This window comes from Zingiber officinale, chromosome 5B, assembly GCF_018446385.1.
Source record: "Zingiber officinale cultivar Zhangliang chromosome 5B, Zo_v1.1, whole genome shotgun sequence".
Classification (NCBI taxonomy): Eukaryota; Viridiplantae; Streptophyta; class Magnoliopsida; order Zingiberales; family Zingiberaceae; genus Zingiber; species Zingiber officinale.
The window spans coordinates 18,554,359-18,581,759 of record NC_055995.1 but is presented as its reverse complement, the minus strand read 5'-3'; the positions used below and the strand labels follow the sequence as shown (position 1 = coordinate 18,581,759).

General features: G+C 35.3%; 1 protein-coding gene across 1 annotated transcript; it reads right to left on the bottom strand.

Annotated features, from left to right (window-relative positions):
• LOC121984194 (methionine S-methyltransferase-like) lies at window positions 1-26,602 on the bottom strand. The gene is made up of 12 exons (XM_042537016.1): window positions 26,298-26,602; window positions 22,658-22,851; window positions 21,595-21,801; window positions 20,963-21,058; window positions 9,546-9,734; window positions 9,190-9,378; window positions 8,873-9,109; window positions 6,273-6,407; window positions 3,379-3,690; window positions 3,038-3,217; window positions 1,897-2,862; window positions 1-789 (listed from the first exon to the last, which is right to left on the bottom strand). The coding sequence occupies exons 1-12, from the start codon at window positions 26,530-26,532 to the stop codon at window positions 499-501; spliced, it is 3,231 nt and encodes a 1,076-aa protein (XP_042392950.1). The 5' UTR covers window positions 26,533-26,602; the 3' UTR covers window positions 1-498.
• Between the last annotated feature and the right edge of the window lie 799 nt (window positions 26,603-27,401).

Here is a 27,401-nt window from a genome sequence, read left to right as displayed (position 1 = left end):
TCAAGGGAAAATGGAGATGTTTTCATTGTTCCAATATTTTATTGGCCATAGACATCATTTGATTAAATAACACACTGAGTATGAGCCAAAATATAGTTCTCTTTCATTAATGTGTCTTTCGTTACAATGAACATTTTCTGCAAGATCTAAATCAGAAACAATAGTTCAATAAATGGATATTGCAGCTTTATACCTGCCATGTGAGGTATGAATGTATTCTTGCAGTCCAAGAACGTGTTTGAACTATAATCCAGCACAGGTAAAATTGCACTTCATTCTCCCAATTTGCCTCATCAGGATGTAATCACTAGAAAAACTAAGTGAAGAATCCAATAGCAAAGTAAAACTTCCAAATTTAGAGAGAGAACTGTCAAAACTATCTGAAGAAATATTCAAAAGAAGGGAGCTAGACCATGACTCCTATGAATCTCACTTCAAGATTTGATCAATTGTCTGGGTTCTATTTATTTCTGCAAAACTTAAGTGCCAACTTGGTACTCATTTCTCCAGGACCAACTTTTTGAATAGAGCAATGCATTCTAATGCTCGTGCAAAATCAGCACTGTCGAGGGCAAAAGTGAGACGGCAGTAGTTTGGGATTCCAGTCCATGATCCACTATTAATACACAGACCTGTGGCTTTTAGCATAGCTTCTCTGAAGTTGGTATCATCAAGCTTAGCGTTGAAGCAATCTAACTTAAGCATCTTGCCAAGGTAAGCAGTTGGTTTTGCTACCATGGAAACACCACTGTGGCAGCTAATGACATCCCAGCCGCAGTTTCTGAGTGTCTGTCAAGGAAAGAAAAATTACCAAAGTTATGTCAAGGAGTGAAAACGGGAGTGTTTTTGATGAGCACAGAGATATACACAATGTACACATACCATGAGAAAGAGGAAGACCAAACAAGCTTTGGTTTGCAATGATAAAATATGATAAAATTCATTTAAATATAGACGAGGATCTAATAGGGGATTGAGCTAATGGGGGATTGAGCCCAGCAACGTAGGAGGAGATCCATATACTTAATAGGATAGAAATTTGGTTGTTGTTGTTGTTGTTGTTGTTGTGAAGGTGTCAATTGGCTAGTTCAACTGACAAGAACCTTGAGAGTTATTGACAAGAATTTAGGTACCAAACCACCATAAAAAAGAAAAAGGCTTCCACTATATATTTTCTAAAAATAATTTAATTGAAAATGTTTCTCAAATATTCTTTTTTTAGGTGTAAGCCAATGATTTTAAAACTAGATTGGAGATTGTAAGGTTTCAGATTGATGGCTGGCCAATGAACTGGTTAAATCATGTTATAAATGCAACTTCCACTTTTATATTGATTATTGATAACATATTTTAAGAGTTTAATAAATATACTAAAAACTAATAAATCGATCAGTAATACCATCAATCCAGAAAATGATGTAAAAAATGTTATACATTTATACTCATAATATATTATACATCATCTAATAAACATACTAAATATCAAATTATTTTAAAATTTATAAAAATTATGCATAGTTAAACCAATTCAAACTTATATTATACAATCTTCGCTATGGGATTTTAATGGGTACCAACCAAAAGAAATGGAGAAACTCCACTACTATAGTAAGAACCAAGTTGTACACAGTTTCAGGTTGCCAATTTGTTAACCTTTTTTTTTATTTTCACTGGAAATTTAGCCAAACCCTTTTGAAAGTGTAAATGCATTGCCAAACCCAACCCCTTTTTATTTTCACTGACAGCATTATAATATGGTTGGGTTTGACAATGCATTTGCCAATTTTATCAAGCTTAAATATTAGATATTTCAGCTCATCTAAAGTGACAACCAAAGTATGTTAATCCTATGGCACAGTTTAAGTACTTGAATTAATTTGAAATTCTAAAACCAACCTGCATCAAGCAATCAGACTGCCTCTTAAGAATATCTTTCTGCTCGTCCATGACTTGGAAGAATGATTGAGACTTCTGCTGTCGAAGACCCAACAACTTTTTTATAGCATACACAATGGTTCGATGCGGCCGACTCAAGCTTGGTAGTGCAGAAAAAGCATCGACCAAAGTTGGATCATTCAAAACCAAGTAACCAAACTCAAGACCGCCAGTAAGCAACTCAAATGACAGCCCACCAAGCAGGGAGACACAAAAAGATGAATTGATGCAAGTAAGTGATGAAAGACAAGCTTGCAAATCCCATCTACTCCAACCATCAGCACAGAAGTCAAGACCTGAGAATGAAGTATCAATCACCACCTTGACTCCATACTTGGCGCAGACAGAAAGAATTTCTTTGATCTCATTGTTGCTATATAACAATCCTGTAGGATTAACAGTGGGACCACATAAGTACAACCATGGCTTCCTTAATGTTCCAAGCAAGCTTGAAAGTGTATCGGGCACGAGCTTAAAACCTACTTCTAATTTTGTGGGGACAATAACAACATCTGCACTCATGAACTTTGCTGCAGAGACATAACTACCATTTGTGCCTGAGGGGAAAAGGAAGGTTCCCTGTTCCTCAATACAACAAAGAACAAGCTTGTTGAAAAGGGATAGATGAGAGTTTGCAAATATACACTCTGAAGAACAATCACATTGGAAACCATAGATACTTTGTACCAGCTGCTCAATTGCAGGACGAACATTAGTCTCGGAGTCAACCATATTTTGTCTAGAAAAGCTCTCAAAGATGAATGCCTTTACAACCGAAGGTAATGGCAAGAAGTTTTGATCTACATCCATGTGAATCAACTGAGAGTTCTTTTCATCATTAACAGAAAGTTCTGCTGTATTTAGGGCTGAAATAGCAGAACTTGCAAATCCTATCAACTTAACTGAGTTGCTGTTATCAGATTCCCTCTGCAAAATAAACAAGACACGTCGAGATAAGACTAAATACAGCATAGTAAATAATATTCTTGCACAATAATTTAAAACAATTCAAGTAATTATAAGCATTTCTGTGTTGTGTTTGTCTTGTGTATTCATGAGCAAGCGTCATATAAATAGAACAAGAGAGAGGGAGGAAGAGAACCTCTGCAAGTGGATGACGATCAGGTAGCTGAAATGCAAGCAACTCATGGAAAATACAGCCATAGTAGTACTGACTAAACAATGCTGTATGTCCTTCCATTAACTCCACGGTCTTTGATAATGTCTTGTAGACGGTGGAATCTTCAGATATAGTAAATGCCACTTCCAAATCAGAATAAACCTGAAATGTTTGATTACACAATCCAAAAGTGAGAACTTTAATGATATGATCTAAAAAATGTAATGATATATATTCATGCATGCTTACAAACAACAAAAATACTTGGTGCGAAGCAATTTTAACTGTTAAAGAACAAAATGCTACTAAACATGAGCATTTACCTGATTTTTCACTAGGCCACACAGAATAGCTGCATGTGATGGAAGACATTTTCCAGCTAAATATTTCAAAACCCCATTTGTTCCAGGAAGACTAGAAAGCTCAAAGTAGTCTGATATATCCAGAAATAGGCGAGTCCCAGTATCTCTAGTTGTATTCAACAAATTTTCAAACGCAGAACTTGTAATGGCCTCAAATTGAGCCATGCCAGTGATAACAACCTGAGGTTTCAGTTTTTTTATCAATTCAATCATCAGATCAGATTGGCGTGGTGCCTCAATTACTGTAATGGCCTTTTGATCATCTCCAGTTCCCTGAAAAATGTTGAATAAATAAGTATAGTCAAAAGGCCTGTATAAACTCCGTTAGCTTCCAGTAATACAAATATCACTGGCATTGATAATAGTGAAGTGCAGTTAAAGTGATAGTGAAGCATTAGCCACCCTGCTCGCTCTGCTGTAAAACTGATTCCACTGATTCCAAACTGTCACCTACCCAAAGTTTCCACTAAGCAGACAATTCTAAATTTAGAATTTAATCAATCAAATTGGAAAAAAACAATTCTTTCAGAATTGCATGCTGGTCATGTAATTTGTGAGAACAGAGAAAAGTATCACCACTGTGGCACAATCCACCAACAAGAATTTTGTACACATGCAGATGATAGTAATCATTGGATAGGGTTATAGAAAAATAGGTGTGAATAGGGTTGTAAACGAGTCGAGCTGAGCCGAACAGTAAGAGGTTCGAGCTCGGGCTCAGTTCGTTATCCCTAAGCTTATGCTCGGCTCGAGTTCGATTCAAGATTTCGTCTTAAGCTCGAGTTCGACTCGTAATAAAATTAAATAGCTCGAGTTCGGCTCGAGCTCGACCCGAAAAAAGCTTGTTTAAAAATTAAACGAGCTTAGTTCAAGCTCGTTTAAGATAATTAGCTATAATAATTAATAATATATTATTATATTTATTATTTATATGATATTTAATTTTATATATATATATATATATATATATATATATATATATATATATATATATAATAAGATAAACGAGGCTCTTAACGAACACGTTCGTGAGCCTCTAAACAAACATGTTCGCGAGTTCACGAACCAAATACTATTAAGCTCGAACTCGGTTCGATAATGTTTTCAAGCTCGAAATCAGGCTCGATCTCGGCTCATTAACTTAATCGAACGAACTCGAACAAATTTTTTTTCCAGCCGACACCCAAATAGCTCACAAGCGGCTTGGCTCGTTTACACCCCTAGGTGTGAATACCAAGAGGAAATTGTCAAACTAAGGAAGATACAATTTCATTTGTCTTATAGACAATGTCTTTTTTTTGTAACTGGACATATTTTATTTGATCCACTAATAGATCCAATACCAACTTCATAAGTATTGTTCATGTTATTTGGATTTGTGTATGAGTACTTGATACATGTATAAATCTAGATGTTTATATGATCAATGGTGGAGTCAAAAATGTGGCTTGGGTGAGAGTATCAAGAGTATCAGGCAGTCAACATATGTTTGATAGAAGGTTCTGCATATTAGAGTCTTGCATAACACCCTTTTATCCAAGAGTTGTCAAATTTTGGTTCAATTCCATGAGGCTTTTTGGGTTAAATATGTCTAGCAAAAATGTATCTTTTAAGTTTTCAAAGATTTTGAGCAGTTCAAGCTTTTATCTGTAACAGTCTCTGCCTTTCTGATAATTAATAACCAGTAACCTAGAGATGACTTTCGGTAACTACAAAGTAAGACTGACTTGTTTGGTATGAATAAGATGATTTATCTGTATATTGTTGGATATTTAGAGTTTTAGACTCTGATGCCATACGTGCAGGGTGTAGCCTTGTAGTGTGAATATAATTTCTTTACAATTGTCATTTAAACATACAACCAATAACCTAGATATTGGTTCTATTGGTTCAAGTTTTTTGATCTAGTAACTACAAATCTTCGCTCTCTAACTTTTTCTATGAAATTCAGATTAATTATAGCTTTATTTTCATGTACTTTGTGTATGCCTAACACCTAGTGACTATATAATGGTGGGAGCCTCATGAAATGTGCAACTATTATCCTCCAGAAGCAGCCACTTGTTGCCAAAAATATACTTCATTAAACCTCTGAGGTTAGTTATGAATGATTCTTCATTAATCTCCATTTTAGCCACTTCAATTATTTTGGACCCTCATATGATCAATTCTGATCTCGTTTTATTATATCCATAGCAATTGAGCTGACACTACACTACTGTTCAAACATGTAGCATAATAATGTAGTATGCACTATCCTTTCTCAAGTATATATACCTTAATCTTGTGGTTTGTTGAACTTTTTAACACCAAAAATCACCATGACCATAAGACAGACTATCCTAATTACAACACCAATGTGGCCTTCATGCAGAAAGCCTAACTCAATCATGCTGATTTTAGCCCAAAGAGATTTATTTTCACTTGCTTTAAACAAATAAGAATTACAGTAATTCGTGCGTGAAATGACAAATCTATTTTCTCCACAATCCCATAGCACTGTCTAAGTATTTTCTTCTTATAAATATTTGTTTTGATATGGTTCAAAGACTCAAGCATGTTGCTAGATATTTTATAAATGACTTGAAATTCCACAAATGTGAAAAACACATAATTCATGTTAGTTTAAATAATATCCTGGAGTATGGAACAAATGATACATTTGATCACAAACTTTAAATACCACTGATCCTAAACAAGAAGTATGATACGTGGAATTTTAAGCCTAAGGTTGAAAACATGCATTCTTAATGTTCAGATTTTTTTTAATGCATTTTAGCATATTTGAGGCAACAAGAGAATTTGTACAAGCACAAGCAAGTGATGCAAGAGCTAAAGTCGATGCAAAATCAAACCTCAATTTTTAAAGATGTCAGCCATTGCTTGGGCAAGTTCCTGGTCAAATGTTCATCGACAATAGCAAGTTGTGGAGAGAATACTCGAAGAGCATTCTCAATGGCCACAGATCTTGAGGGGAAAACTGTAACATTCTTGTAAACAAAAAGAACATATGAAATTAGTATGACAGCATTTTGGAGAAAAACAAAGAACAGGAGAACAAAGGCATAAAAAGTCAACAACAGAAAAAGGGAACTCAAGTACAGAACAATTGGAATTGCATACATCATTAATATCGAAATGATTAATTTGTATCTAGCATTCAAGTCTGTAAGAATAATGTCACATCAAAAAATTGAGTTCAACAAGTTAGATCTCCCTACATCATGGAGCTAAGAGAGAATACAATTAAAGCATTCAGGGAAATTGGAAACTTTTCCTTGCATCCAATAACTTTTATCTTGCATTCTGGTATATCAACAACTATTATGAATAACATCCATGGAAAATGGTTCTCACAACAATTAACTGCTGCAGAGAGAGACCCACTTTCTCCCTTTATATTGATTCTGGAAATTGATGTATTCATGATAGCTATGCAAAAGACAGATGAAAATGATTTAATCATAGGTATTTCAATAGGCCATCTGGCAAAGGTGGTTAGCAGGACTGAATTTGCAAATGATATTGGCAATCGATGAATTCATGATAGCTATGGAAGCAAATGGAAGTGGTTTAATCATAGCTATTTCAATAGGTTCTGGCAAAGGTGGTTAGCAGGACTGCATTTACAAATGATTTGATGTGTTATTCCAGGCAATGATGGAATGCACAGTTATAAAAAGCCTTCACCAAGTCCACATATGTGGCCACCTAGGTAGATTCTGAAAGGGACTGCACATGGTATATGCTACCTAGATGTGCAATTGAGAAAGAAAATCTCGTTTTCATTTGAACCAATTTAGATCGTACCAAATTGACTTGAAATCCTAAGTTATTCTATTTATTAGTTTGTAGCTTAAAAAAGTTAAATGCCATATATATATATATATATTCTACATTGTTGATCAATATTGATTGTTATATTTTAAGGGGTTTGGATTGTATGATTGACTTATAGATTTTTCTATGGAAATATGAATATGATGTGCCAATCATACACTTTATTGTATATATGTTAGTCATTTGCATGTGTTTGTGCAGTGAGTCTGCATATGCATTTTAAAGACTTGGATAAAAGACACCATAAATACACTGTGCCTTGGATGAAACATAGTCAAATTGCCAACTAGCCTCCTAATGGCCTAGGCAAAAGTGGGATGGACAAGGGGCTTTATACAAGCATTACCATAATTGGTAAGCCACCATACTGGCCTCTAATCTTTTTCCCACTTGCCTTCCTTATAGAGTCAAATGGAGATAATCAAGTTTTTGGAAGAGACTTGGGCTAACTCATCCTACTTAACTTTCATCTTTCCAGAATTCATCCAGTTAGCCACTATTTTCCATTTGCAAGGATATCAAAAATGGATGCAACTGCAAACAGGAATGTCGTCTTTATAGTATCAATACTATCATTCAGTCTGCATTTTCTAGTTACATTAATTGAAGATGGAACTCACAAACATTAAGGATGAGATTATATGGTGTTTCTCTAAATCAAGTACCTATACTGCTATGTCGGCTAACAATACTATAGGGGTACTAAATGTATGGCCTATACCACCAAGGAAATGTAAACTATCAATGAAATCCTTTTCTTTCTGGTTGGCTTCTCTCTCTTAACATGAAATCCAACTTGTTGAGGAAGGATTCTAATTCAAGATAAAGGTGACCATCATGGAGAAGAAGAGAAGGAAATTGATCACATGATCCTCAATTGTAATGTGGCAATGCCAGTTCGGTAAAACTGGATTCTCCACTGAAAGCTTCTCAGGAGAAGGAACACCTACAATATATAACAAATTGGAAAGAGGCAATGCTTGGGACATGTCAAGAATAAAATTGCTTTGTTTGATGTTGATCTTGACATGTGTTTGTGGTGAAAACATAGTCAATGAATCTTGGAAAGCACTAACATAACATATAAAGACATAATAGTCATCCACAATGTTTTACGTTGTTCAAGACATCAGACTTTTCCCATAAAATTTATGAGAAATGACATGTATAACTCCCTAAGAATGTTTTTTCTCTGTTTCACATGGGTTGCAATCATTGTGGCCATAGTTTGAGTCCTTTCAAAATCCGTGAGAAGATATTTGGCGTTGGATACTTGTCCTTGACAAAAGGTTTCACAATTCATAACATAAAAAAATTGAGAAAGACCTCCAAAACGTATAGATCAATTATTAATGTCATAGAGCAAACTACATTTCCTCTATAATTCAAAAAAGGAGGAGAAATGAATATATTGTTGTCCAATAGTGGGATAATATTGATATAGTTGATCCTGAGCATTTGAGATTCATGGTTCTTGTTGCTGTCATATTCTAAGGTATGATTCCACGCTACCCAAGTGCAGCATTCCATTCATATTGTTGAATTGCAAAATTACACATTAATATGACCATAATAAGAACAATCTGTGAAACTTAAGTAGAAAATTAGTTCTTACATCTGCAGTTATTGGAATACGATGGTAGACTTTCATGAATCCAGCTATAAGGTTCCTAAAATCTGTACTTCCTGCTGGAGGTTGATATGGTAGAAATGTATTTTCTTTTAGTACACTAGCAAGATAAGCTAGAAATGGTATCTTTTCATCAGCAACAGAATCATTGTCAAATGACAAATCCAAGGAGCTGCTGAGTTCCTGGAATCCATTTTTTATAAAATCGAATATGATTTTCACCTGCCAACACACTTCAGAATCAGATTGCAGTTACATGTGCAGTACAAATTTCTCTCATAAAATATGAACAAATTGTGCACCTGATTTGGTTGACGGAGATTACAACTATAAACTGACAAAGCATGTGAAATGCGACCGCCAGACTTTGCATACGCAAAAGCTGTGCGTGCGCAAATTGGCTGATCACCAACAAGGCCCATAAAAAATTCGAAACGATGATGGCTGTTCTTCTCAATTTCAACTAAAGCTGAAATATCTGTATCAGCAGCCTAAAAAAAGTTGAGTTTTCAGAATGAATACTTACTACCTAAAGTAAACCATGGAAAAAAAAAGTGGATATAAACTGTAGAAAGCATGTCTCAAAGGATAGCTCTAGGTGTCTGTATTTCATAACTACAATCAACAAGGCATGATAGGAATTTTCAATTGCTTATACCTGCATAATTTTTGTCTGCCAGAGTTTTGTTATGGAGAAACCCCGACGTTCAAACAAGCGTTTACAAACAACTTGCCCTGGACGCCCTCCGATATTGAATATCATGATGCCATTAGGTTTTATGACCTCGATTCCTTCCTCAACAGCTCGTGCAATTAAACCCAGGCCAAATTGGTCTTCAAGGACTCCCTAATGAATTAGGTTGTGTTAAGAGTTAATATACAAGGAAATAAATACAAAAAAAAGTTCAACCAGCACAAGAACTTAAAGCAAGAAGAAACGAGATCTACTTTGAGTTATAATGCTTTTATGCATGCTGTATGTAGTTAAAAATGCTGAATTAAACATCTGCATATAATGCACAATTATACAGACAGCCCCCATCTCTTTTCAAGCCTCTCAAAGTACATTGGAGTGGAGGCTACATATCAATAGTTCCAGAACTTTCTGAAGATAACATCTTACAGACATAACTAGTGCTGAGAAGAAGTCAAGGATTCTAGAAGACTGATGTCTTACCATTTATGGAAGTTTTCTATCAGGTATATCATTCCTCATGAACCAAATAAATGAAATCTTGTGAATAAATACATAAATGTATATCATGTTAACTTCAGCAAATAATATGCATACTCAAATATGAATCATAGAAAGGAAAAAAAAATACTGAGTTGTCTGACACATGGGCATATCTATACCAATTTCTAATCAATTAATTAAGAGTTTAATTGTAAGGTTGTAAAATCAAAATATCTGCAATAAGAAGGGACTTCTTGGCATTGAGTACGTACAAGATGAGAGGACTTGTGGAAATATTTCTCAATATTAAAAAAAAAAGTAAAGGAAGATATATTGTACTTATTTTATGTCCAATCTTATTTACACATCTGAGAACATTAAGTTCAACGTCTGTTTGCATGAAATATGAAGCATATTTAAGACGAGACAACAACAACTAAGCCTTAGTCCAACTAAGTGAATAAAGGCCACAATAGGCATAATCCTTATGTAAGCTACAATAGGCAAATTGGTTCAAAATTCAACCAACTTAATATAATTCATTATCAGAGATCCATTCTCCCAATTAACACAAATGGCTTCATGTATACACACCCATAGCTTGTGTAAACAATGAATCCACAATAACATAGCTATATGCACACCATAGATTGTTGAAATGCTCCAATTATATATATTTTTTCTTCCTGTCTTAAATTTAGTTCCCAATCATGCCCCCAACTTCCATTAGTGTACTTCTAATAATAATAAAAAAAAATCCTTTCAATGAATGGCATACAGAAAAAACAGGATTTCTTACGCATGATAGTCCCTCTACCTATGTTTATTAATCAATATCAAATTATACTTTAAACCTTGTAATAAAGGAGACTAGTGTTTACAATTATATGACTCTAACACCCTTCCTCAAGTTGTCTCAAAGATATCCTAAAAAAAAACCATTTTATCATGGATATATCATATACTTGATCCTAGTATGTCTCAAGAACACAGTTAGCAAAGTCTCTAGAGCTAATCATGGTTTAAAATTTCGAGCTGTACCGAGGTTTCATTCTCGAACCTGAACAATACAGTTTTGGTACCATATCGTGCCGATATAGTTTCGATATTTTTTTAGTTATAAAATATATTAACTAAAAATAAAAAATTTAATCTAAATATTTAAAAATAAAAATAAAATAATTTTTGTAAAATATATGTATTAAATTAATAGGATAATTTTATTATGCTTTAATTAAGCATATTTAAATTATCTTAATCAGCTAGGAGTTAATAATCTAAGTTATTTAATTAACCTAAGTTAAAATTTTACGCCCTTGCTCCCTGTTTCGTGCCACCACGATCACAGGCTCGCGTGGCTCGCACGACGCTTGCTAGGCCCTAGTGACACATCCGGACGCATCAATGGGCATGCACAATAGGTTCGGAGGCATGGTTGGACCCACGCAACATGTCCGGATTCGTCACCGAGCGTCAACACCGGAGGCGTGCTTGTGTCGGTGCCAGTGCCTGTCCGCTGGCGAAATGAGATGTTTCGGAGATTTTAATCCAAGGAGCTAACAAAAAGTCGGTTAATTCATTAGATTACACCTTCTCTCCAATGAATTTGCAATTAATCTCTATGTACTTTGACATCTCATGAAACGTTCAATTAGAGGTCATGTGCATGATAGCTTGGTTTTCATAGTACAACTTGATTGACTCTTTAAGAGCATATCCTAATTCAAGCATTAGTTGTTTAACCCAAATTAGCCCATATGTAGCTAGGGTTGTAACCCTCCACCTCTGCACTTGATCTATTATAAAAAAAATTCTTCTTGGTCTTTCAGGATATAAAATTTCCTCTGAGAATGATGCGACAACCCAATATAGATCTTCCACCTATGGAAACATTTCTCTGGACAACATAGTGTTCCCAGCAATCTAAAGACGGTCATTGTCCAAATATGGAAAGCCTTTATCTTTCCCTACAGCATTCTTCAACTACTATAGAATTCTAAATACATCCTCTAAATGATCATAACATAAAGCCATAAGAAATTAACTAATCATGCTCACTACAAATGGTAGTTGTTTTGTAACTATAAGATAGTTTAGTTTTCAATATCTTTTAGATAAGTTAATGACTACCTACTATCAATTTGACATTTGGAGTCATTGAAGTATTATATGGATTATTTTCTAGCATATTAGTCTCCTCCAGTATATTAAATGTATATCTTTGTTAGGAGCTATAAATGTCTCCCCTTAGTGGGTCATCTATATGCTAATAAAATATCTCAAATGACCTGGATCATTGGTTTGAAAGTGTTAATACAAATAGGCTTCTGACCTAGTGAATAGAGGCATCACAAGTTATAATGATACGATATCATTCAGATTAATGATATGAAGGACAGCCTTCTCAAATGGAGTGCTAAAATGAAATATTAAGTGATATGAGTCCCTTCTCATCATCCCAACCTAAAGGAGAATAATAATTTATCAAAAGATGCTCTAGGGATTGCTTCAAATGCTACAAGGATGACTTCAGCTTATAACAATAACCGTATGAGCAACAAATGAAGGTTTACAATAAATGGTTGTCAAGATAAGGAAGAGTCAATCTAAAGCAATGTTAACCACAAGAAAAAAGTGACAATCTAATCTGTTGTATCCCTTAGCCACCAATTGAGACTTTAGAGATCTATAATTACAGGAGGTGATGTATTCATTGTAAATGCAACCTATTGTAGACTTTCCATAAAGTAACATTATAATGTCGCTCCTCAACCTTAAGCTCGTTTCTACCTTAGATGTGAGGGTCCCCTAATAAGCCTTAATAACAGAGTAAGAAGCCAAAGAAGAAATGAAGGTCAAATAGCTAGGTGATAATGTAAAAAATATAGGAATAATATATAAGATGAAAAGTAGCACAAAAGTGAGTACTTTTCCACTGAACAAAAAAAAGACCCAAACCATATGTTGGATCTAGATCAAGAGGTGATATTGAGTGAGCAATGGAGTCCCTAGGAGAATTATTTAATATAGATCCACATCAGTTAAGGCTAAGAGGTGATAAAATAGACAAAGGTATAACTAGAAGCACCTCGATTGTAGATTTGAAGTAGAGCCATCAATTTGGGTTGGACCCGTCGGATTGGCCCACCCCTCTAAATAATTTAATCGGATTGGGTTAGAATTTTATCACCCATTTAGGTGGGCCAACCCACGGGTTGGCACGGACTTGGGTTGGCCCATGGTTTGAGAAAGAAAAATTCTCCAAAGAATTCTTTTCTCAAATAAGCCGAATAAGTAAGAACAAGAGATTTAGTGGTGCTCCTTTTGTAGAATTAAATTTTAGAAAAAATAAATATGAGTTCTACTCTTCATTGAGGAAAAAATTAATAAACCATAACCAAACAAGTACTCCAAATCAAGGTTTAAAATTTTGACCCGTGCCGAGGTTTCGACCTCAAACCGGAACAATATGATTTCGGTATCGTATCATGTCATGCCGATATGATTTTGGTATTTTTTTTATTTATATATAGTAATTATAAGATAAATATGTTTATGGTATATATAAAAATAAGTTGTATATTGATTTTGTATAAGTTCTCAATTATTGAACAACTTAATATTGTTAGAAAAAAATAATAAAAAATAGTTTTATTTAAATAAAATTGATATCTCAATAACTCGAATTACCAAAATTGAGATAATTATATAAATTAACTATTAATTAAATAATATATATTTTAAATAGTAAAAAAATATCAAGTAAAAGAATATAAAATAATAAAAAATTATCAGAATATAAATCTAATTTATTAGAATTTTAAAAAAATAGCATTTTTTAAAAAAATTTAGAATTCTTAAAGAATTTTTTAAAATTTTTAAATGAAATTTAAAATAATACAAAATAATTAAAAAATATATTAGAATATAAATAAGAATTATTATATTTGTTTAAATTTTTAAATGAAATTTAAAAATATTAAAAAATAAATTTTCAGGATATAATTAATAAAATTGATTAAATTTATTTTAATTTTAAATATATTTTTTATATATATTTTATTAGGATAATTTAATTAGGAGTTATAAAAGTTCGTTTGAAATATCACACATCGTTAGGAGTTGTTTAAATTAATTAAATAAAATAATTAATTGTTTCCCAAAACCATGGCCCGCGCTGCCCGCAGTCTGTAGCCAGGGCGTCCGACGGCGCCGGAAGTGTTACCGAACGTGTTCGCGAAAAGTCGCCAGACGCGTCTGGCGACACCGAAAGGGTCACCGAACGCGTCCAACGGCGCTGAAAGGATCGCAGGGCGCGTCCAGCGTCGCAGGAGACGTCGCGAGACGCCTCCAGAAGCATCTCGACACTTTCGGCACCACCGGAGGTGTCGCGCGACTCCTCCGACGCCGCCAGAGGCGTCCATGACTCCTCCGACGTCGCCGAGACGAGAACTCCTCGTGTGCAGGTTTCACCCGGCCAGCGGAACAATAAAAATCGTCTATGTCGGGCAGCACGGAACGACATTCTATATTTCTTTATGGAAAGGAATCTAACACACAAAAGCCTACTTAATTACGATTCCATGAAAGTCATGAGCCCTAAACCCATATAATCCACAACCCAAATTTTAAAATTTTAATCTTATATATATATAGAGAGAGAGAGAGAGAAGAGAGAGAGAGAGAGAGCATTGATCAGTCGCGAACGTTTCACTGCATGCTCGTGCGCACCCATTGATCCAAGCGCTTGGATTCCAATTTTTTTATATATACATCAATATTTCTTTTTAAAAAATAGCATTACTCCTCAAAATAACATTATACCCCGTGAAATATAAAATTTTTTATCTTGAATACTATAAATCAAAAGGGAAGCCTGAACCCTTTAGGAAAAATCTTATTGGCTTAAACCCTACTAATCCAACCCTTAAATCCTAAAATCTTAAACGCTAAATATATATAATATACCCCGTGAGCATCTAAAATTTTTAATTTTGAATACTATATAACTCAAGAGGGAAGTCTGAACCCTAGAGGAAAAATCTTATTGACTTAAACCCATGATAACCCAACTCCTAAATGCTAAAATTTTAAACACTAAATACATATAATGTGAGCATCTAAAATTTTTAATTTTGAACACTATAACCCAAGAGGGAAGTCTGAACCCTAAAAGAAACATCGTCTGACCCCCCGGGGCTATGGTGCAGCGGTAGGACATCCAGGTTGTCACCTAAGCACCTGCGGTTTGAGCCCTAGCTATGGAGTATTTGGAGGAATTTTTCCTCCAAATAGGACACGCAACTAAAGGATGTTGGGCTCCTGGGTTGTCCACTACAAGCGCTTCCCGATTTATCCTGGTGGTCAGTGGAAAACTTCCGTGGGGTCGGGTCTGTCACCCCAAGCTTGACGTTACCAAGCCTGATTAATCATTCTTTTTTATATGAATAAATAACTTTTAAAAAAAAATCTGTCCCCTCAGGACAGTCTAGTGGCTAGCGCATGAGATGCTGCCACCATGAGGTCTGGGGTTCGAATCTCGACATAGCCGAGGTAAATGTCTCTCTCATGTGTCAATCACTATTCCAAAGGCTAATAGTCACCCGTGATTTACCTCCTCCATGTTGGCCCTGAGATGGGTTGGCGAGGGTGCTAGGAGCGAGCGTAGTCGCCTTTTGCCACCATTATGTATGAATAAATAATCTGAGACCGAGCTGAGATGGGCATCTGGGTGAGCGTAATCATCTTTCGCAACAATTATATATGAATAAATAAATAAAATGAGATTATATATGCTTATATAATTATTTTTAAAAAAAAGATAACTAAAATAATATTTACAAATAATGAAATGGGTTTAAAATAATTAAATCAGTGGAGGATATAATAGGGGATCAGATCCAATGGTGATCCAATGGCATAGGAGGATCCATATAGTTGATCACGCTTAGTGGGATAAAGTCTTGGTTGTTGTTGTAGTCTTTCATATCCACATATGGGTTTATACGGGAATCAATGCGTGAAGGGTTAGTTTAAAATTCAAAATAGATTATTCAAAATTATCTTATGCATAGGTATATTTAAATCTACTTAATTAACCTTCCATACAACTTAATGTTTTAGATGTATTCTTGTATTTTCATATTGTGTAAATCTTATTTGCAAATCATACGATGATACCTAATTAAATTAACATAATTTATATTAAAATATTAATTTAGGCTGACCATTTAGACTAATCGATAAGATGTGAACTCCAAATAGAATAATTGTGGTAAAAAAAAATTAAAGCACAATAAAAAAAATGTAAAATGGAGAAAAGAAAATATTAAAAAGTGAAAACTCATAATACCAACATGTGGTAGAGAGCAATCGCGTATTTATTTGCGAGCTAGTGCTATATTATTGTGTACCACTTCTTAGTGGATTTGTTGATAATGGATTTACTAGACTTTTATCATTAATGTCATCTATATACACTAATACTTCGGCCGTGATTTACCTCCTCCGTGTTTGCCCTGGGACAGGTTGGCGGAGTCGCTGGGGGTGAGCGTATTCGCCTTTTGCCACGACTAATACTTATATCATTAGTGACATTTATATATCCTGATCATAGATTAAAATACTGTGTCGTACCGATTGAAACAAGTGAAACATCTCATTCCGTTCACCGACCGGCACCAACACCGGCACAACCCAAGCACTAGGCCCCACGGTAGAAGAGAGGCATCGCGCGACCCTACAACCGCACTAGCGGAGTCGCGTGATCCCATGGTCGTGATGGAGTCACACGAACTCAGCGTCGTGCTACAGTCGAGCGATGTTTCTCACGTCGCGAGTGGATTGGGTGTTTTTTTAATTAAATGTGGGTTGATTACTTTAATCAACTTCTAGCTAAGATTGGAATAATATAAAGAGATTTTATTAACCCTAATAAAATTATCTAATTAATTATATATTTTATTTATTTTAATTCTAAAAAAATATAATAATTTTTTATTTATCTATTTTCATATTTATTCCCTTTTTTAAAAGATTATTTTTATATTTTAAATATTTATGTTACATATTTTATTTTTTAATTAATATATTATATATTTTAAAAATATCAAAATTATATCGGCATGGCACGATATAATACCGAAACTGTATCGTTTCGGTCCATGCACATGTCGAGATTTTAAACCTTGATCCTAATTAGATAATAATAATTGAAAATTATTTTAATTGAACATAGAAGATGATAATAATTAAGAAATAATAGTTGTAACTCTAAATATCAATAAACAAATAAAATGAAAATAATAGATGAATATAGACATATTTACTATATATGTATAAGCTAAAGAATTTAAAGTTGTAATATGAAATTATTACCTATTGTAGTTCCTTGACCTCATAAACGAGATTAAATTCATGTCCATCTTTTCTATTTATTCACTTAGCAATTTGTGTTTATTGTCTGTTTTCTTTGATCTCTAATTTCTTAGGCACAAGTATCCTTTTAATATCAATCGGTTTCAACTGGTACATAGAGTTGCTCAGCTGATTTGATTTTCATTTTGGTATATTTTTATTTATTTCTTGAGTATTTTATCTATTGTACAGTTTTCATTGTATTGTAGAGATTTATTTTTGTACATATATAAAATTTGTGAAAATTCTTAATTATCTTGAGTTATTTGTTCATATGACTCTTGGTATCTTTGATTAACCGTCATTAAGTAGGGTATCTCCTGGTAAGTGGAAATCACCCCTAGGGTGTGATCAGAGGCGTAGCCAGAATTTGCATTAGGGGGGTGAATTCAAGATGACTATGGCACACTACTGAGGTCACGCCCAACCTCGCCACCTCACTGCAAGACCACAACCAAGGAAAGGCCTCACTGCGAGGTTGTGGCCAAAGTGAGACCTCATTGTGAGGCCACCACCAAGCAATCACTAAGAGAGGAGAGAGAAGGGGAGAAGATCGTGCATACCGACGAGATGCATGCCAGTGCCGGAGATCGAAGAGGAGAGGAGAGGAGCATGCCAGAGATTGGAGAGGAGGTCGATCAGAGAGGAAGATTTTAGGGCACTGGGAAGAAAAATCGAGAATAAAAACATTAATTAGAAAGTTAATTAGTGACGGAAACTTAATTGAGTCGCTAAAATAGTGACGAAAAATTATTTTGTTGCTAAAATAGCGAGGGAATTAAGTTTTTTTAGCTAATTAAATAGGTTAAATAAGTATAGAGATGGAATTGACAACGAAATTTAATTTTTGTCGCTAAATTACTCGCTAAATTACTGACCATGTAGCTATGCCCTTGGGTGTGAGAAGTTGTCTCTTGATCGACAATAAATTTAAAAAGAAATTAAATCATTAAAGAATAGAGAAAAATGCCAAGTGTAGAAACAGAAAACTGCCCAATGCTTTTTAGCAATATGAAAGCTTGATTGGCAAGCATGACACTAGTAGGCAACCTGATATTCCCATACATTATTACACCTAAGTCAAGGATCTAAATAAAATCCTAGTGGAATGTGCCACAAATGCAGCAAGAGTACCGCAATAAGATAAGGCAACAATCGACTAAGAGGAGACATCTATAATCACTTGGAACTAAAGAAGGCAGGGATACTCTTCCAAGAATTTCTATAGTAGAAGTAGAACTAGAGCCAAAGGAGATATCAGTAGAAGAAATTCTTTGAAACTGTGACTTAAACTGTTGCACATGAGCAGTGTATGAGGATGGCCTAGTGGACAGTCATGGAAGGCGTAGGAGAGGACCTCTTTGACACGCACAAATTCCCTACAATCAATTGATTTGAGCTTATCCTATCCACTAATATGACTTCTATTATCTACCAAGACCATTTGCTGCTTCACTGGAATCTTCTTCCATTGCCATAAGTAACTCTGGATGGAAACTGAGTTACCAAAGAAGTGTCTACTGAGGTGCCGAATAGTAGTGGAAACGTAGTAGACACCCTAAGCATCATCATATAAACATTTAAATAGAAGCGAAAATCATTAAAAAGGTGCCTCCAAAGATCATAGTCTTCATAGGGTCTAACTTACAATGAACTTTATGAAAAACATAATGGTGACTTGTCGAAATGATCCTACATATCCTTAAAATATAATATGAAGAGGAAGATAGATTGGAAATTGACAGCAATGGCCTAGATCCAAACACATAAGTGGTCATGTCAATATTAGACTTCCCTAGTTGGAAGAGACAACAATAGAATTGCAGGCTAAAGAGATGTCCCCTCAGTACATACCCCTAGCTTAGTGCAAGTCTTGCAGTTGAAGAAGCATCGGAAGATGTTTATGAGGCTAGGATCGATGGACCTCCAAAGAAGAGCAAGCAATTAAGCATCAACCCACTCCTTAGTCCTTACAAGCTCTGATATACCAGAATTCTGGCATCGTGAGCAGTTAGAAGAGTACTACACAATGCTGAATAGAAATAAGCAAGTTTTTCCAAAAACAAAGGAAAGTGTTGCTAACTGTCCAAGTTTGGTGACTCGCTGAAGAAGAATGAAGGAATATTACAACAGGAAAAGGCAATAGATTCAATCAAGAGTAAGTCCACAAGATTCAACATCAAGGAAGAACTTTACTAAATCTGGCAGTGATGAGGGATACAGCAAACATCATACTCATCGGGACAACACTTGATAAATTTGGTAGTGAGGAGGCTTGTGGAGAAGATCACATGGAAAGGTGACATTGGACTACAGGCTGATGAAAAGGTGAAATTTGAGGAGAAAGCAAGAAGAGAAATCACCTAGAACAAAGAGAAACTCAAAAAAAAAGAAACTTTGCTAATATTGGCGGGCTGATAGTTATTATATAGATCCTGGATCCTAAGACTCAAAATGAAAGAAATCGTAAATTTTAGAGCTCAATTCCAATCTTGTAGAGAAAGGAAAGCAAGCTTACCAGAAAACAAAATTTCGTAATAGATAGAAATTAATAAAACAGAATGCTGCTAACCCCTAAATATTAGAAATACCAAAAAATACCCTAAATATCATAAAACAGAAATTACTAAAAATAGTAAAATGGCTCAAAAAGGGGCCTAAATGGTAGAATTTGAGCCCGAAAATTGGCGGTTATGAATTCCAAGTAATAAACATAGATTTTTTAATTTTGTATGTGTGGCCACTAACAGAGTCTGATTCCGAGTCCCGAGTCAAAAGTTATGTCCTCCAGAAGATGGGATGCTCCTGCTGATCCTACATCAAAAGGGGAACATCTACAACGCGATGTGGGTGTCATTAATGCATAACGCTCGCATAGATCTATTCATGAGCATACTTACGAGGCATAATTTGAGCATACGCGCAAGGATCACATAGGTGTGCATGTAGGGGTGTGAAGGTTGTTAGAAGAGTGAAGGAAGAAAAAGCTCTTGAAAAGGCTCTAGTCGGGTGGTTTGCACAAATGAGAAACTATATTGGCTCTAAATGCATGTTAGAATAATGAAGGAAATTAGGGTTTCTTACCCATAATTGTTCCTTCTACCTATGTTTACTATTTATTAATGTAAATTTACACTTCGAACCATATAATTAATGGTATTTACAATAACACCACTAGTATTTATAATTAGGACAATAACATAGACAAAGAGTAGTCTAAACTTTTATCTAACACGACATCGTTTATATTGTCAAATAGAATTACATAAAGTTCCCTTTCAATATTGAATAACACAAGGATGGTGCCATTTATGTCTCTTAAATCTCTAGTGAATGAGATGTTGGAAAGGGTTAACGACAATTCCATTTTCATCACTTTAAGGTTAAAATTAATATCACATTAAAAAATAGTGAGCCTGCAAAGAAGCGTAGCATTGCCATGTAGTTACTTAATGAGAAGGGAAAAAAAGATGGATTCTGACCTGCAGAGCACAGTAGTTACTTAATGAGAACAGGAATTCCTCGCTTGCATTTTCAGTGATCATCTTTGACATGGCCTCTGGATTTGGATTTAGAATCTGTTAAGAAATATAAACAAGACTACAGATAATAAGAGCCTCAAAACATCTATATAGAATAAAAAAAAAAAAAATCAGATAAATGCAGTATGTAGTAGTTCCAGAGTGCATGCTAAAGTGAGTTATGTGATGTTACCATTTCGAGTGAAAATGTTGATGATAATTTTAAAGTTAGAATCACAAAGAATTATGGACTAATCTAAGATCTTGGGAGTTCTTGTTTAAATTAGTTTATAGTATCTTAAATGATCGCATGAAAATTAGTACCATTAACTATAAAAATATAAATGTGGGCATAATTCATGGTGGCAAAAGGCGAATACGCTCGCCCCCAGCGACCCCGCCAACCCGTCCTAGGACCAACACGGAGGAGGTAAATCACGGGCGGCTACTAGCCTTTGGAATAATGACTAGCACATAAGGAATGTGGACATAATTCATGTTCTATGTAATAGTGTAATTGTGCGTCATTACATCAGTTGCAACTAGAAACATCCAAAATATTTGTTTTATATCATAGAAACTTTGCTCAGTACCTGAGGAATGCACCCAATAATACGCTCTAGTTGTAGCTTATTTTGCCTGCAGTAACCTAGAAGATCCGATTCATGAAATTCCACTCTGTCAAGTAGAGTCTTTCCTTCAGCATCATAGAGAGGGACTCCATTGTCATCTAGTGCATTTAAGAACAAATTTATCCATGATATTTTGACAGCTCTCGGATTAATATCAAGACCATAAACCTGTAGGAGGATATATTACTTATGTAGGTGGTTTTCATGAAGAAAATTAATCAGACTATAAGGAAAATACGATAGTTGAAGCACGCACAAGGAGAACGGTAAAAAATGCCAAACTTCTCATTTACTAGCTATTACTTCTTATTGAGGCACACCGAGGGAAAATTTCATGTGCTTACAACTATCAATATCTAAGCAATCTTTTTAGAGTGGAAACATTTTCCATAGTAGCTTATTTCATATTTGTCTGCTAGCGTATGCTTATAAGCATATGACATGCGAAAGAGTTTCCCCTTTATGGATACCAAAGGTCCACCATTGTGCAAAGGCGGGTCCTGCCGCCGAGCGGCCCCCTAGGCCTTGCCCCACAGGGATCCTAGGAGGAGGTAAATCAGCGGTGAATGCTGGCCCGGGTAAAGCGTGGTGTCTCCGGAATTTAACACAGCCGGCCCAGATTATTCATCCAGTGCGCGTCCGTGGACCTTCGACCCTACAACTCATTGTGCAAGGATGCCATGCCTTAACCGGTTGATCCAGCCCGCGGGGGCTACCAAAGGTCCACCATGGTTGCAACTAGCAAGGATAATATTCCAGATTAGATGTTTCCAACCTTGACAATAATCTAGATGCACAAAGAACGCATGTTTGAAGTTCAAACTAAAAGATGCCAAATTACATGATTGCAATTTAGTACCTGTAGGCTTCCCATTCTAACAAGGTATGCTTGATGTTAAACATTAAATTATATCAATGAATTTAGAAAGCATCTAGGATAACAAGAGCGTGGAAGGAGCTTTAAATCTTTCATAAAGAAGCAGAGCTGAACACTCAGTGATGTATGGGGAAAAAAAGATCAAACCTTTAAAGGAGACCATCTCTGAGCAAGTGCAATGGATATCCATCCATTCCCACAACCAAGCTCAGTAACAGTCTTGTCCTTGAACATGGAATCAGGATGACGATTAATGCCTTCATAGAATGTAAAAGACCAATCTTCTGGAACAAAAATGCTAGGGATCTCCACCATGGTCAATTTCTTTCTCTTCTGGTTGCCTGAAGGGTAGAAAATACAATAAATCATGCTAGCTATGAGGGAAAAAACTCACGTATAAGTATGCACAGAAGAGAGAGGCTTTTGCAAAAACAGAGGATTGTGCACATATATTAGACTATGTTTACTGAGTTTTTTTTTTTATAAAAACAGCATTAAACTATTTTTTATGAAAACAGAAGAGAGGTTTGTAAATATATATGCACATATATTTATAATGCATTAGTGTACATAGATTGTGCAAATGATCGTAATATACTAGAAAAATATATGATTCCAAGTAGCAAACTGGAAGAATGAAAAGTAAATATAATTATAAAACAGAAAGTAAGAAACAGAATAATAAAAATACTTGGAAAGGGGTAGCTCATTTGCACAATAAGCAGTGGCGCCTTTGTTACCTTGGCACCTCTGTTACCTTGCTTGACAAGGTATTTGACTTGATTTCATGTCAAGATTATGAAGCCTCCTAGTCTCTCTTTATTCCTTCCTTGGTTTTATCTAGTGTTGAAAATCCAAGAGGAAATGATGGAAAGTCCATCATGCCAAATCATTCAAAATTTGACAATCCGCCTTATCAGAAATATCTTACACCTTCTTGGCTTTAAACAAAAAGATTAAGGATCCTGAACAGTACTTAGCTCTCCGCAAATTTCTCAAGAAAGGTAAACTTGAAGAAGAATGTTACTTCCTATGTGAGGCATTTGATCATCTAATGGGAGTATTATCAATTTGTTCTGTTCCATTCCTTTTCCCTCAAAACAAAGGTCAATTCAACTTTTGAATCAAAGAAAAGCAGACAGTGACCAGAAACCTTGCAACCTTAAAGCTGTAAAATATTTGGTACTCAAAACATCCATCTTTGTAAACAAAACTTGAAAGAGTTAAAGACAGACTGTTGAGTTAAAAGAAAATGAATATATCATGTTAGGCATCCATCGTGGTTGAAAAACCAATCTTTAAATGGCATTGTGTGTGCAGTGCTCAATTTATGAATCAACCAAATAAAGAATGAATGAGGAAAGATCAGTTCATTTGGGTCAAAACTAATGTAACATCTCAATAGTTCCATATATAAATTTGGTATGACCTTTGATATGAGCCTGACCAAGCAATGAGTGCAAATAGATCAAGTGGAGGAATAGGTCCAGAGGAAGAATGAGACAATCAACAATGTGGTAAGATCTGAAGACTATGGCAACAAGAAGAGCAAGAAATTTGCAAATGAATTTGACAAGGTTGTGATTGGATCTACAAAAATAGGAAAACATGTCTTCCAAAGCACTGATTTAGAAACAACTTGATCTTCTTGTACCCCTTCGTCTTTGTCCCTTATTTCTCTTTGTTGCTCACTGTCTCTACTGTGTTATCATTCGTGTTGGGTCCTATTATCATGTTGGATCACAAGTAAATATGCAAGAAATTTGACAACAATCAAAGATAAAATCCCTAAAAGAGGAACACATATTAGCACACCAAATAAGGGCATCCATGACAAAATATGGTCACCTATACCAAGAACCCAAAGGATCATTCATTAATAAATCACATACAAAAAGCTAAAACTAGTGATTGACACCAGTACCTGAATCTAGTGGAGGACAAACACAATAAGACAAAGAAAATGGTAAGACTAGATAACCACGGCAACCAAAAGAATAAAAACTTTACAATCACATTTTATAGGATTATAATTGAATTTATAAAAGGAGGAAAGCATGTCATGCAAAGAATCACTGAGAAATAAATTTGCCACCTTCTACCCTTTCTCTCTATTATTTTTCTCTATGTTATCCATCATCTATACTATGTCATTATTGTTGTTCCTTCTCTTGTTATGATCCCCTCTGTAGAGGCATCATCGTCATTACTTCCCTAGTCATGATCTCTCTACAGAGATGGGCCCATAGCAATTGTCATTGTCTTTGCTCACTATCTACACATCGCTATTGTTGCTCCCTCAAGCCGCAATTTCTCTTCAAAGGAAACCTTGTTGTTCTTAGCATTCAGTCTGCACCCTTGAACTAAACTTCTACCGAAGATTCTCCTCGTAGCACCTATCAAAAGCCATAGATGGAAATTGAGTCAAGGTGCAGACTAGGCATAACCCAAACATAGATGGGTCCTGTGCATTTGGGTCATGCTTGAGCAACAACTAGGTTTTTGTCAAGCGTTATGTTTGTAGGCACAGACCTAGCTAAGCCTAGCCTAGCATGGCAAGCCTGCTAGCACGTTGGTCAAACCAAGCAGGACCTAGTACCCAACCCACTAATATTTTTCCTCACCTACCCCTATCAAATAGGTACCAAATGGCCAATTGTCTTTATGATAGTCCAAAACACTAAAATTAGGAAGTGTATTTTGGGGTTTGGGCCCTAAAATTATTAAAATTCCCTAAAAATCTGTAAAAAGTTTTAAAATTTCTTGATTAATGTCTTGCACCTCATCCCTTATCTAGAGTTAATCTTCATATGATCCACTTTGATCTCCATAAGCTTCACGCTGAGCTGTGTTGACAGATAGAGTTGTGCATAAACTATAAAGATCAAAGTAGAGAGATTTGTCAAAATTGAAATTTCTCCCATTATTTTCCAAGCAACACTCAACTTTCATCTCTATATTTGTACTCAATTCATTAAATGACGCTTTCCTTTGTGAAATCAGCATTCTTATGCATTTGTACCTCACCAACGAGGATGCCCCATGGCTGAGCATGGATTATGGAGATCAAAGTGGAGTGTCTGGTCATAAGTGAAATTTGAACTATCTATTACCCTATATTTTTCCCAATCTTATTTTTTATATTTTCCTCTTAATTTTTAACAAAATTAATTTTATTTTAGATTTTTAAAATATTTTTTGATATTTGAAGTTCAATTTTGCAGAAATAAGATTGTTTTATTTTTAGGATTTTTCACATTTTGATTTTAAAAACTAACAGAGCCTGTCCACCACAAGACAGGTTGAGGTCCCGGCACATTTTCTAAGATGCGTCCAATTGACACCTCTAGTGATGGCTACTGCAAGGGACACCAAGCCCCACCCCATCTAGGGTGTCTTTCCACCAAATTGGCCGAATCATCCATTCTCCTATTTCTGTCTTTTTCCTCCCATCCCCTCGGTTAGATGGCTTCCGAAGGAGGGAAAAGGTTTATTCACCACCCGCTATCGAACTAGTTCAGAAAGTTGTACTTCCTATCGACTCCATCCTAATTCCTACACATGCGACCATAAAATCATGACCCTCATGTTGATTCGAAGGAACGATCGAAATCATCATAAAGACTATAAAGCACACAAATCGAAAACAAACTTAAAAAGGATCTAGCTTGGTACGGCAAACAAAACAACGAAACAAAAGGATTTCTCTAGCATCAAGCTTCAATCGCGAATGAGGCAAACAGATCAGAAATCAAAAGCTAAATCGACAGGGAATGCCGAATGCCACCTTGGAAATCGTGTAGGAGAACGTCGTGGATGCGGAAGTGGTAGGTGCGGAAGCATTGTTCGCCAGCGTCCTCAGAGTCGAAGCGCTGCTGAAGTCGGGCGAAGAAGACGCGGGCGTCGGATCGCGTACCGGGGTTCTCCAGCTTCTCCAAGAGCGACTTCAAGGCGGCGTAGGCGGCGTCGCCCGACCTCTCGCATTCCTTCAGAAAACCCTCGATCTCCATCGCGATCGCCATTCGCCGAAGCGTGAGAGAGATGAGAGCGAATAAGAAGCGCGGTCGAATTGAGAGCGAGAGAAGCCAGGGAGGTTCCGCTGGTTGTTTTTCAAAGACTGGCCGAAAAAGAAGTTGTCAACGCCGACAGTTCGGGTGACGTCACCATCAAGGCCGCCCTTACTTGGCGCTGCACCGTCGATGGAACAACGGACGGCCAGGCGCACGCGTCTACGCTAGGGTCTTCGACCGGGCACGATTTAAGTCGCGAATTCCCGTTTATCTCCGCCACCTTACGAGATCCACATGTTTATATTATTATTTTAATATTTCTAAGTTAAATATGTAAAATGGACCATGTTTATATAATATATTATATTATATTATATAATATAAAAACCTAGGAATGTGAAAAAGGAATATTCTGTTATTGGAAAATTCACGTTAAATGTCATACAGTTCGAACGCCAAAAGTAGAAATTAAAGTTCTGCTTACGCATTAATGACGTAGAAAAAAAATCTCCTAATTCTATCAGATTTTTTTCTTGTCATAAAAATTCATCTCGATTACAATCTTTCTGTAGAACTACATTTTACGGTTTCCTTTATTTAGATATATAGATTTGAGAAAATAGATTAATTAAATTTATTGAAAATATATATTTAAAAAATGGAGTATAAATGAAGTTTTAACTCAGTTATTTTTAGATTTATATTTGATATTGACTTAATAATTTTTTTAAAGACATTTTTTGATGCATTAACAAATAAAATTAGATTTTATATTTTTGCAAACTGTAACCAAAAACAAATATTTTATTTTTAAAAAAAATGCAAATATTGTTAAAATTATTAAATTCAGTATAAAAATGAATAAAATTCGATCCTTTTTT